Source organism: Schistocerca piceifrons, chromosome 7 (assembly GCF_021461385.2).
Source record: "Schistocerca piceifrons isolate TAMUIC-IGC-003096 chromosome 7, iqSchPice1.1, whole genome shotgun sequence".
In the NCBI taxonomy this organism is placed as follows: domain Eukaryota; kingdom Metazoa; phylum Arthropoda; class Insecta; order Orthoptera; family Acrididae; genus Schistocerca; species Schistocerca piceifrons.
The window spans coordinates 412,657,653-412,672,245 of NC_060144.1; the positions used below are offsets into that span (position 1 = coordinate 412,657,653).

General features: G+C 44.1%; 1 protein-coding gene across 3 annotated transcripts in view; it reads left to right on the forward strand.

Annotated features, from left to right (window-relative positions):
- Nucleotides 1-14,593, forward strand: part of LOC124709135 (DENN domain-containing protein Crag) — a 333,511-nt gene that overhangs the window by 17,926 nt on the left and 300,992 nt on the right. For all 3 annotated transcript variants that reach the window (XM_047240798.1, XM_047240799.1, XM_047240801.1), the window contains exons 3-4: nt 4,410-4,653; nt 4,730-4,799. In XM_047240798.1, coding sequence (XP_047096754.1) covers nt 4,410-4,653; nt 4,730-4,799 — 314 coding nt within the window. The remainder of the gene's footprint in view (nt 1-4,409; nt 4,654-4,729; nt 4,800-14,593) is intronic.

Sequence of the window (14,593 nt, forward strand, 5' to 3'; positions counted from 1 at the left end):
ATACACATTATCATGCTAAGAATCATCTGAATGTCAGATATTCGCTTGCTAATGAGATAGAGCACATTGATGTACTTTGTTTTAAAAGTAAAATCCTGTGACACATCTTGGTAACGCAGAAATATGCTATAGACCATTAACGAAGGTAATCATTAGGATTGCGGAATATACCATCGTACTGACTTTACAGGAAAAAGTTGAAATCTTCAACATCTGTGAGGGAAGAAAATCTTAAGTGTACAAGATATAGCAGTGCATTTTGAAGTGAGTAAAACACAGATCACTGATATTTCAAGAAATGTGAGTGACATCTTTAAATTATGGGTTAGAAATGAAAATCTTTCTGCTAAGCATTCATTTTCCAGTACATGGGGGTTGATAGTGGGTAACGTAGCATTTCAATCTCTAATTTTCATTTACATACCAAGAAAAGACATTGGAATGTATGAAGGTCAAGAGAAATGAAACACATTTCTACATCTACATTCACATCTATGTAGATACTCTTCAAACCGTCATACCGTGCATGGCGGAAGGAACCTTGTACTACTCTCCTCCTGCTGCTGCTGCTGCTACTACTACTACTACTACTACTACTACTACTACTACATGTCATTTTCTTTCCTGTTCCACTTGCTAACAGAGCAAGGGAAAAATGACTGTGTAAAAACCTCCATACGAGTCCCAATTTCTCACATCTTATCTTTGTGGTCCTTACACAAAATGTACATTTGTGGCAGTAGAATCATTCTGCAGTCGACCTCAATTTCCAGTTGTCTAAATTTCCATAATAATGCCTTGCAAAAAAGAGAATCATCTTTCCTCGAGGAATTCCTGTGTGTGTTCACAAAGCATCTCTGTAATACTTGCTAATTGGTCGAACCTGCATATAACAAATCTAGCAGCATGCTTCTGAATTGCTTCCATGTTTTTTTTTAATCTGACATATTTGAACAGCATTCAAGAATGGGTCACATTAGTGTCGTGTACATTGTCCCCTTTATGGATGAGCTGCATTTTTCCAAAATTCTCCCAATAAAATGAAGTCGAGCATTTGCCTTCCCTACTACCAACCTCATATGCTCATTCCATGTAATACTACATTGCAGCGCTACACCTAGATATTTAATTGCTGTGACTGTGTCAAGCTGCATCCCACTAATGCTGTATTCAAACATTACAGTATTGTTTTTCGTACTCATCCACATCAACTAGCATTTTCTACATTTAGAGCATGCTGCCGTTCATCACACTGACAGGGTGATGTCACGGGGGAAAAATTCATGAAAATTTTACCAATATATAGCACTGTAAGTTTTTTAAAATAAATGGGGTTGGCTACAGATGACAGATGAATTGCAGTATGATGGCTGTGGTTCGAGTTGCACATTACACCATCTGTACTGTTCAGTGTGTGTGACTGCGCAAGTTCAGCCATCAACAGTTGTGGCACTGTTAGGTAGCAAAGCCCATCCACCATGGAAAGATCTTACCATGCTGCATGGGGAAAGTGGGTTTTTAACCGCCCCGGGACCAGATACAATATAAAAAGCAAAATGGCATTGATTTCTAATTGTCACAAGACTGACGCGAGACTGTTCAGTATGCTGTCCACCATTCTCTGCAACAAGTTGAAATAGAGAAACAGCATGTTCCACAACAGATCAGTGTGTCTCGGGAGTCATGTTCTGAATGTGTTGTGCAATGCATGCCTTCAGTTCAACTTCATTCATAATTGGAGCACTGAACACTACACCTTCCAGATAATCCCAGAACCAGAAGTCACATGGATTAAGATTAGGTGACCTGGACAGCCAAGCTGTAGGGAAATTATGGCTGATAATTGTAGCATATCCAAAATTATTCTACAGTATCTGTCACACTGGCTGTGCAATGTGTGGGGAACATCATCTTGCTTAAAAATGAGCCTACACCCCTGCTATTGAAGGGTTGGAATGAAATTGGTGCCTAAAAGACCCTCATAGTGTTTACTAGTGGTGGTGCAGGTAACGGGACCTGCAGGATTCATCTCCTTGAAAAAATATGGCCCTATGATAAAGGATGCTATCATCCCACACCACACAGTCATCTTTGCAGAATGAAAGAGTATCAGTTGATTATGCATATGAATTTTTCATTGCCTATCCTCAGCAATTCTGCATATTGACAAGTCCTTGAAGATGGAAATGAGCTTTGACTGTCCGCAGAGTGTTCCATGGCTGTTCATTTTCCACTTCCTTGCAAGTAAGAAACTCTAGAGTAAACATTTGTCTCAGTATTAGGTCATCAGGAAGCAATTCCTGAACATGGATAATTGTGTATGGATAACAATACCAGATGTTTTGTAGGATTATGTTTCGTAGGATTGAATGCACCATGCTTGCAGGCATGCCCAATGTTCGGGCAGTTTCTCATGCACTGCATGTTTGCACACCACTTCTTGACACCTCCAGTAATGCTGTGGCCACATCTTTGACAGATGTCCGATCCACTGCTTTCCCCCCTTTGCTACATTGCACTTCAAAAGAACCTATCTTTATGAATTTTGTAGTCATTTTCTCCAGATCCTTAGCAGATACTGGACCAATGCTTTTTTCATACCCTTGAGTCTCTGGAACTTTTGCAGGGCAGACACGTAGTCATCATTTTTGTAAAAGGGCTATATTAGCAATGTGTGATCCTTCATGGAGACAGTAATGTTGGGCATCTTGGATGCAAACTGAGAACTGCACATCTGTTGGTGTGTGTATTATGACACAGTGCCATCCGTTAGTCGAATTTTTGTTAGGGTTTTTTTTTTTTTTTTGTGATATTTCCCGTGTCAATAATATGATGTTCAAATTTGACGTCATTCTGGGCAGTGGTTCTCTTTCTGTTTTAATTGTGGGAACCTAGTATTGATGATGTAATTTATATTACAGTGTGACAACATGTGACATTATAAACGCAAAGCTTTTATGTGATATGATTCGTTCAAAATGGGTTACATCACTGTGTATCTCACTTTCATTTTCAGTGACAAGTTGATAGTTTTATTATCTGACATCAACATTTTTGTGCATACATAATGTGATTCTCTAAATACTTTTAAGCAAATGTGTGACATTTTATAATGTGTGTGTTGTCATTAACGTTTACATCAGTTAACAGATTTTTGGCAGTTTAATCTTGTAATGCTACTTATGTAGTTTTTCAGTTTTGTCCACTAGAACCTGATGATGTCAATCGACTAGAAATGATTGTTCAAATAAAGAATTTTATCAGAAGCTCAATCAGAACATTTGTCAGAGATAAGCTAGGTCTTTTCTTCAGAGCCATAACCAGTAAGACAATGTTCTTAAAATGTAACAAGTATGTGGGAGTAAAAATTTCAAAAAGAAGACTTACACTGTGTATCAGCAAGATTGATGAATTTCAGAAACATGTTGCTAGAGGCAAGATTTCTAGACATAAGAGGCTACTGGCATTTTCTGTGACTTGTCAAAAGCCTTTGACTGTGTGAACCACAACATTCTCTTAAGTAAATTAGAATATTATGATGTCACCGGCAGTGCTGCAAAAGGGTTTGAGTCTTATCTATCCAACAGGAAACAAAGGGTGTCATTGTGAAATACCTGTGCAGTAAGCAGTCAGTCTTCATCTGACTGGGAATTAATTACATGTCGTGTTCCTCAAGGTTCCATCTTGGGCCCATTGCTTTTTTTTTCTTGTGTAAATTAATGACCTACATACATACATAAAAAAAGGATCTGCCGCAGCAAAACATAACCAGCTATCAGTACAGCATGATTTACAAATGGTTCTGCAAAACCATGTAATGTAAAATTAATATCTGAATAAAGAAAACCCACTGATGATGGCATGGATGCTCTGAAATATCTTTGAATTGCATGAAAAAAACTGTGTTTTGCATAAGAGGCAGTCTGTGTATTCAATAATTTTAACTGCAAACATGGCAAACGCAAGAGCTGTAAGTCTAAATGATGAATACATTAAGAGTAGAAAAAATCTGTACCTAACTTTCAGAACTGTTACTTCATTCATCAGGGATGAGTGATGGGTAGGGTTTGGGAGGTTGAAAGAAGGGGTATGTTACTCAAACCCCAGGATGACGACAACTTCCCTGATGTAAGGAGGAGAGAAAATATGGATCCTTCGTCATGTGGCAGACTATCAGTTGAACTGCACACTAGAGACCAGAAATTAGTAATGCCACTGGTGTTCATGTCTGAGGTGGGAGTCACAATTTACCCCCCCCCCCCTCCCCCACAACGCTTTGCCTTTTTTTTCCCCCCCTCCAAATGTTTAGTATTTATTATATGGTACACCAGTGAAAACCATTTTAATTAAGTATAAATACGTATCTGTCTGTATTCTTCATGTGATTATTTATGTTTCTATTTTAACAGTGTAATGTATGAAGGGAAGGAGCGCATTATGGCTGATTCAGAACCAATAGTCACTACTCCTGGAGGAAGAATAGCGAATGTGAACAACTCTGGGGCAAAGACATTTGTCACCTTCAGACGTGCTTCACCCAGCATGCCATGCAATGAGCTTGTTGTGACGGACATATGTGTCATACTCACCAATAAAGGCGAAACAGCACCTCATGCCTTCTGTATGATCAATAGAAACCTTAACAAGGGAATGGTAAGTTCTACCATAAAATAACTATCTTTTCAAGTGTCATTCATTGCCATAAATTATTGTATATTTTTGTTTCCAGGTTGGTTCTGATGTATTTTTATGTTACAAAAAGTCAATGAACAGAGCAACATCAATATCATATAAGCCAGGTATGTTTGTAATTGATTGATCTCTTTTGTATTTGTTTTTCTGATTTCCAGGGCTCTGTAGATCAGTTTGTAGATGATAAGATCTCTGTATTGTTAGTTTTTTACACAAAACTTTTTAAGTACATGCCAGAATAATGTTCAGAATGTTTACTGTGTAAACATTCTGTTCACTTTTTCATATCAGACTTTTTTCATTTAGTTACAACTTCCTATTGAGCCTTATTACCTCTTATATCCTGAGGAAATAAAGCATTAACAGACACTAATTTAACATAAAAAATTACACTTCTGATGTTCTGTGTATTTAATCATGAACTGGCTTTCATCTCCTTACACCATTGTCAGCTAACAACAGCCTAAGAAACCACAAGCCAAATAAATAAACAAAATTTGTAGAACATCAGTTTTTCCTTTTTAATGTTATTGTCATGTTCATTCATTCAGTCACTTATGGACTATTTTATAACACCTCTGCAGTATTTGTGGCATGGCTGATTTTGGAAAGTATTGCATATCATAAGACTGCTACGTTTTTTACTTTTACATAATGTGTGGCAATAGTTATATGACCTCTATTGTTGTGCTTTATGAAAAATTTAGTACCATTTTCAGTGACAAAGAAAGAATCAAAATGATTTTGTGTACTTTACACATGGGATTAGTTATTGACAGACACAAAACATGGATAGTAAATGCTGAGTAATATGCATTCTGGGTTTTAGTCTCCAGTCTTCTTTTGTTTGCACAAATCTCATTTTGTTGCATTCTTAGAAGCAGTGAAGAAATTTCCACAGCACAAGTTGGTGCTGTTCACACCTTGTGCCATTCTCATTTGTGAAGATTTCTTCATGAGTTTTAGTCTATGAACTGAAATTAAAATGGGTTAGAAATTAATAGACTGCATTAAAAAATGAATGGTATTTTATTTTTATATATTTACAGATAATTTGGTATGTGAAATACTTTAAAACATGATGTTCTGTGGCAATAATATGTACTGTTCAGTAGATTTTCAGTTGTGCAATCACTTTTCCATACATTTTGAATAACTTTCCTTGTACCGGGTGGGGCACAGCAATTTGCTTATTTAGAAATTCAGTTAAAATATAATCTAGATGTATATGTAATTCTTTGAACAGCATCAAGAACAACATTTAAAGTTTATGTTTACGTAGGTTTAAACATTATATCAAGCAGATGGCATCCATTATTATCAATACGTTGTGTTAATTGAATGAGAAGTTTTGTGCAACTTTTTCTAGCATATCAAGAGATGTGTTGGTGACAGCTTGACAAATGTTGTTCTTCAGATGAGCCAGGGCCCAAAGACGATTGTTGTAAACAAGTGATTTTGAATAGCCCCATAGAAAATAATAACAGGAGGGTAAATCAGGTGACAGTGCTGCCCAGTGCAGATCACCCCTAAAGGAGAAGTCTTGGGAAGTGTTGCTGCAAAACAGTCATTGACACATGCGTTGCGTGCACCATGGCACTGCCCTGCTGGAACCATACACTTCCCGCATCTATGTCATAGAGTGTTGGTGGGAAAAACTCCTGAATCATTTGGACATGACAGTCAGAAGTCAATGAAACTACCTGTTTGTTCTCTTCAAACTACTATGGACCAATTATTCAAACTTGAAATAGTGCACGCCAAACAATTAATCATTTTGAATGTAGGGGATGCTGATGAAGTTATCTGGGGGAGGAGATGTATCAGGGTTCCAGTAGCGCATGTTCAACTTATTTACAGATCCCAAAAGATGTAACTGAACCTCATCATTGGAGAAAACAAATGTCTCCTGAGGCATGCCGAGAAGCACCCCCCACGCATATGTTTGAACAACAAAATCACGTGGATTAAGTTTCTGCAGCACAGCCTACTTGTAGGGATGAAATTGTAGTTCTTCATGAAGGATTTGCATCGCAGATCAAGCAGACAATTCAACAGCAGCTGCATGTTCCCAGGCAGAGGCTTGAGGGAATCGCAAAACAGGAAGCCGTACTTGTCAACCTGCTACACCGTATGTGCCATTTGGCTTCTCCCACCCAACACCAGTCCCTCAGAACTGCGGAGATGGGAACTTGCACTCCAACACATCCTTTCATCCCGCTATCCCCCTGGACTGAACCTACGTTAAACAACCTCACTCCCATTTACTCTTCAGTCCTCTCCTCTTTCCCTTTCCTCTTTAGCCATTCATGCATCTTTTCATCGTACATAGTTCTGTTTATCTTTATACTGTATACCTCTTTACTTCTGAATGCATCCTCTTTGGTTTGAAGCTGGCACAGTACTTACAGTAGAATATCTTTGGCTTCCCTCTGACAACCATGCCTCCATCCTTGCTACCCTCCCTGTTTTCCTTTCCCTGTTGCTTCATAACCTGGGTTGTGAGTAACTGAATCCACTTTCCCTTCTTCCCTTTCTTTCCCCTCTCTCCTCCCTGTTTGATTTCCATATCCACAGAGTATTGTCAGTAGCAGTTCCTCTTTCTGGCATGCAAACTTTTACATCTCAGATGCTGTGTTTTCAGTTGCACTTTGAGCTTTTTTTTCCCCTCCCTCTCACAGTTTCTAAGGGGTAATAAGGTGTATTGTCTGCAGAATGAAGGAACTTCAGCAAAAGACGAAATGATGATATCAACAGTTCTTTGGTATTTCTACTGTATCATTGTAGTAGAATCTTGTGATCAGACATTGAAGCCTCTTGGTGATGTATTGCTCCAGGAACTGGCTACACACACTGATAAATTGTCAACCTGGACTATGTACCACAGTGTGGAGTCATTTCCTGGAAGAAGGCCAGAAAGGTGGGTCAGAAGATTACATTAGAATGATACAGTACAACCAATACTTAAGAACTTTTAGTGTCTTCAACAACAAAAGAATAGTGCATAAAGTGATCCACTCTTAGAAAATTACAGTTATTGTTCTGGCTTGTAAAGAATTTCATGAACCATGAACAAAATTAGTCAAAGCCTTCACTTTATCAATCACTGTATTATGTTGATATGCTAATTGCAAAATAATCTTGCTGCTTATTGGGATGAGATATTGGGTACTGATGCACAAATACTGGGTACTGATGTACGCATACAGGTCATGCCTAGAAAGTAATGTGTTACATTGTTTTGTGATGCGACTGTACATCACAGAGTGCTCAGACCAGTTGGGAGGGGACCTTAGCCTTCCAGCGATAGGTCACTTACAATGGAGAAAACTTTGTAGTAATGCTTTTCAATAAAGTTTTATGTGAATCTCAAGAAGACAATGCTGGAAACTTTTGGAATGCTTAACAGGGTTGCCACAGGTTCTGGAAATCAGAGAAATCATGGAATTTCAAACACATCAGGGAAATACAAGGGAAATTTGGAAAAAAAAATGGAAAAATCTCGTTTTTGTCTCGGTGGATGAAATGGTTTGTTTACTGAGGTGTCGTGCATCATCATTGGCTGGGTGCAACTGAGTACATTTGCCACTTCCCTACTCCCTCATTACTACTGCTTTTCCCCTTCCTACCATTCCCCTCAGCTTGCAGTCAGTGCTGTCACCACTTCTTGCTGCTAGCCTAGCAGCTGCCGATGAGAGGCAGGGAGGCATGAGGAGTGGTTTGTTTGGATCTGATTCTCAGAGACAGTGGATGCAGCAGCCGGAGATGGTGGTCATGTGTGCATGAGATGTGTCTGAGTGATTGTGTGAATGTGTGTGTGCCTTGGTTTTCTGGCAAAAGCTGTGGCTGAAAATTTCGTTGTGAGAGTGTGGTTGTGTTTTCTACATGCCTGTATGTGGCTCTGCAATCATTTTTTAGTGAGTTGCTACCTATCCTCATTATTATTGATTCTCAGAGTATTTGAACAAGTTATCTGTTGCATGGGTTGATCACCATGGTCTCATTTCACAACATGCTGTCTGTGGCTTGTGAATAGCTGGCCACACAAGTGGATTTCCGCCACAAGCCAAAACCTCAGGCCGTTTCTGTAGGAATCTGTAATGAATCGGGTCTTTCGATCTGAAGTCATTCGATTCCCACTAATGTGAAGACTGTGCCCATTGGATCTAATCTCACTGATTTGCTCACAGGCTGGGTCAATGTGTGTGGTATAATGCAGCAGATTTTCATGGTTTATCCATAGGGCCCGGACTGTGGTGCTCCTCAGCAAGCCAGAGGCCATGGGCGATGGATTTCAGGAATTAAGACTGTCTCGCTGCAAGTACGTTGTACAGTGTGGTGTTTTATAGAAATTTTATTTGTTCTAGTGCATTTTGGCACTTCAAAAGTGGATTATATGTTAGAAAGTATGAACAATAAGAAGAAGAAAATTGTCAGTCCCTGGCAGCTTGTATGCTATGCATTCATACACTTCTCAAAAGAAAAATCGCACAATACCTGTAAAATAATAGATATAACACAGTGGGTAATAACTGATAATAATGAACATACTAGAACCAACATTTTATTTGTTGTGGATTGGCAAGAGAGCCAACCCACTATGAGAGGAAGCCGAAAGGCACGTGTTTTAGCTCACGCAGGCTGGCGTGAGGTCTGGAACAGGTCAAGGAAATGAGACTAGCAAAAAAGGACGTATCTGAGGAATACTTAACTTTAATCCATAATTGGTGAACATCGCTCTTGACGGTACATGTTTTACAGCATCAATAGTAACTGGTAATGGCGCTTTGCTAGGTTGTAGCAAATGATGTAGCTGAAGGCTATGCTAACTATGGTCTCGGCAAATGAGAGCGTAATTTGTCAGTGAACCATCACTAGCAAAGTCGGCTGTACAACTGGGGCGAGTGCTAGGAAGTCTCTCTAGACCTGCCGTGTGGCGGCGCTCGGTCTGCAATCACTGACAGTGGCGACACACGGGTCCGACGTATACTAACGGACTGCGGCCGATTTAAAGGCTACCTAGCAAGTGTGGTGTCTGGCGGTGACACCACATTCCTCCCCCGCAAATCGGCGGACGGTTGTGGCATAAGGCTTCTGCCCACTGGGGGAAGGACCCCATGTTGACGTATGCGACGAGTTGGGGAGCCTAACAACAGGCGAGGCTGTGTCATCCGGACCCTGCCATTCGCACCGAGGGGAGCTAGGAAACGCCTGAAAACCTGCTCCAGGGTGCACGTCAACATGCGGTGTATGCGCCCGTAGAGAGACAGGAGGGGCTGAAGGGTCAACCTCCATCGGGCCGGGGCACCCGACGGGCGAAGACGACATATGGTCCGGAGCGGGCAAGAGTTCCATGTTGGAGGACAATTGGTCACGGGAAGCGATCGGCGACGTGTGACCCAGGGAGGCACCCGGCGGTTGCAGCGGCGCGTCGACTGCGGGCGTTGCCGGCGGGAGAACAGGCGGCGGCGGCGCGTCGCCATGGAGCAAAATGGAAGGCAGTGTCGGGAACACCTGGGGCTGAGGCGAGCCAGTAGATGGGTCCCCAGGGCGCTGACCGGACGGCACCGTCGCTGAAAGCAGACAGGGAGCGGCAGATCCCGTGCGACGACAGAGGTGCAGCTGATTGAGATGCCGACGCACCTCACCAGAGGCCCCCAAAACCAGATACATAGCGCGGCCGAGGCAGCGAAGAATGTGCCCTGCGAGCCAACGCCGTGAACCTCGATAGTTGCGATAGTAGACAACGTCGCCTGGAGCAAAAGCAGGTGTCTGCCGCTGCACAGGAACCTGATGCGGTGGATGTAGCAAAGACATCAAGGTGCGATGAGGGCGACCGTGCAGCAACTCAGCCGGCGAGCGACCATCTCGGGGCTGAGAGCGATACGAGGACAAAAAGAGCAATAACGCGTCCTCCCGAGAATGCGACGCTTTCAACTTCAACATCTGTGACTTGAAAGTCCTGACCAAACGTTCAGCGGCACCGTTTGACTGTGGCGAAAATGGCGCGGACGTCAGATGTTGAATACCATTGGCCTTGCAGAATGACTGAAATTCTGCGGAAGACCTTCAATGCAAAAGATAGCAGATAATGCTTGGATGGTGGCAGATGATGTCGTGGAAGACATCCGGACAACAAAAGGAAAATTACTGAATGAATCTACCACAACCAACCATCGAGCATTCCAGAATGGACCAGCAAAATCGAAGTGTAAGCGTTGCCAAGGGGAAGTGGCTTTTGGCCACGCAAAGAATTTCCGCGGTTGTGCTGATTGTTGTTCGGCACACACCATGCAAGAAGAGCACATATTCGTGATCGCGGCATCGATTCCGAACCAAGCACAGTGCTGACGAGCAAGTTGTTTCGTTCTCACTATACCCCAATGTCCGTGGTAGAGAAGCCGTAAGACAGAGGACTGTAACGAATGTGGGACCACGACCCTGGACTGATCATTATCAGAACGCAACAGCAAAACACCACGTCGTACAAAAAGTCTCTCCTTGAGAGCAAAAAATCGGCGAACCAACGGATCCCCGATCCGTGACTGTGACAAGGGCCATTGAGTAGCAACAAAACGCAGAACGGTAGCCAGGACAGGTTCGGCAGCTGTGGCTGTAGCTACATGACGAAAATCAATCAGTCGGTTTCCGAATCAATGAACATGCAAGCAAGTTCGGAGGAATTGAATGCTCTATCCTCAGCAACAGGCAAACGGGACAATGCATCGGCGTTTCTGTGCTTAGCAGTGTACCGATACAAGATATCGTAGCAGTACTGCGAGAGGAAAATAGACCAGCGAATGAATTTCTGCGCTGTACGTGGAGGTACAGGCTTGGTCGGATGAAAAAGTGATGTCAAAGGTTTGTGGTCTGTGATGATGGTAAAGTGACGACCATACAAGAAATCATGAAACTGTGTAACACCAAATACGAGAGCCAATGCTTCTTTCTCGATCTGTGAATAATGCCTTTGCGCAGACGAGAGCAGTTTGGACGCAAAGGCAATAGGGCAATCGTGCGATCCATCTCTGTGCGCAAGCATAGCACCGATTTCGAAATCCAATGCATCCACCATCAACAAAAGGGGGTTCCGGGAATCGAATGGCGTAAGGCAAGTAGTGGAAAGCAACGCCGATTTCAACTGGCGGAAGGCGCGTTCGCATTCCGTTGTCCAGACGAACGGAACACCTTTACGGCGTAAGCGATGAAGCGGAGCTGAAATGGAAGAGGCAACGTAAGGCAAGTAGTGGAAAGCAACGCCGATTTCAACTGGCGGAAGGCGCGTTCGCATTCCGTTGTCCAGACGAACGGAACACCTTTACGGCGTAAGCGATGAAGCGGAGCTGAAATGGAAGAGGCATGTGGGATATATTTATGATAATAGTTAATTTTTCCCAGCACACTCTGTAGCTGCTTCAAATTCTGCGGCGAAGGCAAGTCTTGTATGGCACGGAGGTGCTCTGGACTGGGATGTATGCCTTGGGCATTGATTACATGTTCCAGATACCCCCCAGGGGGTCCACAACTCTTTAGTGGACACGTGCGTAGCGAGCACGGGACCCCGAGCTAATGTGGCCCTCCTTTCTTTCCGGGCTGCATACCTTCCCTTCCCTTCCCGCATCCTTCCCCGTCCCCCATCTTCGCCCCCCCCCCCCCCCCCCCCCCCGCACCTCTGGCTCTTTCCTTCCCTTTCTCCCCCTCTGGGAGTATGGTTTGTGCCTACGTCCGGAGACGGACGCTCGAAACTGTTCCAAATTCCTTGCTTTCTACACTTGCAAGTCCTCGTCCTTCCTCTGTCCTTCTCTTTTCCTTCCCTCTTCTCTTTGCCCTTTTCTCCGCTGCGGCGTTTGAGACCCCCCTCTTCTTTCCTTTCCCTTTCTCTTTTTTCCTCCCTGTGCGTGTCTGAAGGCCGACCCACACACTTCCATGCGTAGCCGGTGACGGGGTAACGCGTAATTCCCCGCCCCGGGTAGACAGGTAGGACACGCACGTACCCCCTGGTAACGGCCAGGCCCAGGGAGGGGTGATTACCCGAGCTGATACCTTCCGAAAGTGCCGATTGGTCCCTCCGTCCGTTTGTCGGGAGGTGTGACCTGAGGTGTGAACAATCACCTAAGGCGGGTGTGCCCTCGGTGAGGGCCCCCACAAGGGAGGAGCGCGCCATCGGAGACGCCGGTAATCATGGGGGATTCTTCCGCAATGGTTTCCTCACCTTCCACTATGTCTGCTCACAAACGTAAGTTCACTGAGTCTCAGCCACAGACGGTTCTTCCATCGTTGCCACAGTTCCTTGTTGTTTCTCGGTCTGATGAAGGTCACGACTTCTCCACGGTCAACCCTTTCATTATTCAGAAAGGTGTCGACGCAGTTGCAGGTCCTGTAAAGTCTTGTTCCAGATTACGGAATGGCACCCTGTTGTTAGAAACACACAGTGCCCTCCAGGCACAAAAATTGCTGCATACTTCTCTGCTCCACACCTTCCCTGTCCGGGTGGAACCGCACCGTACCTTAAATTCCTCGCGTGGAGTCGTTTATACACGCTCCCTCGATGGATTGTCTGACGAAGAAATTCAGCACTACCTGTCTGACCAGGGCGTAACGGCTGTTCATAGGGTTATGAAAAGGGTTGACACGAACATCATTCCAACCCGCACTGTCTTCTTGACGTTTGACAAAGTTCAACTCCCATCGACAATCAAAGCAGGCTATGAGATAATTTCCGTTCGCCCTTACGTCCCAAACCCTACGCGTTGCTATCGATGTCAGCGGTTCAATCACACCAGCCAGTCCTGTTCCAATCCGGCCAAATGTGTTACGTGTGGCAAGGATGCCCATGAGGGTGCTTGTCCACCTCCTTCCCCTCGCTGCATCAACTGTATGGGTGACCACGCTGCTTCCTCTCGAGATTGTCCCGTTTTTAAGGACGAAAAGCTCATCCAGGAAATTAGAGTAAAGGAAAAGGTGTCGACCTTTGCTGCTCGAAAATTATTCGCCAGTCGACAGCCCACCGTGCCTCAGAAAGGAACATACAGCACTGTCATTGCTTCTCCTCGGCCAACAAAGGAGGCGGCCACGCAGACTTGCGACCTCACCTTTAGTACCACGGTCGTCAGATCGGCCATCGCAAAGATCGCCTGTTCAACCTCACCACTTTCACCTGTCCACTCTATGGCTCACCCTTCGTCGGGTTCTGCTAAATCTCGAGCCCAAAAGTCAGATGCCAAGTCTTCGAAAAAAGAGCATACTCGTCAAGAGTTTTTACGTACCGCAACTTCACAACCATCGGTTCCTCCTTCATCTAAACATCATACTTCCAAGAAGGCTACAAAGAAACACAGTTCCTCTCCTTCTCCGCCAAGGCGTGTCCCATCTACAGCACCACCTGGCGGAAATCGCCCTCGGCCGTCTTCTGTGTCGCCGAGGCGCACTGCTGGTGGCCGGTCAACCGGCCGATTGCTGGTGGCAGGAGCTGCTCCTGACCAACCTGTGGATCAGGATCTTCTGCCTTTGACTGAATGCCATTCCATGCTGTCGGTCGCAAGCTTTGAGCAGTCGTTGAGTTGACAGCGACCTTGGTCACATTCCTCCATTTTCTGTTCACCCTATGTCCATTATGCACTGGAATATCCGCGGCATTCGCGCCAATCGGGATGCATTGTCGATCCTCTTACGATCCTACTCGCCGGTCATCTTCTGTCTTCAGGAAACAGCTGCGTCCCCATGACCGCTTTGTTCTCCCTCATTTTCAGCCCGTTCGATATGACCTCCCCTCTGTTGAAGGCACTCCAGCCCATGGAGGACTCATGATTCTTCTCCATGATACTCTCCATTATCACCCAATCCCCTTAAACAGTTCCTTCCAAGCTGACGCCGTCCGTCTTTCCCTTTCTGGATACACGTT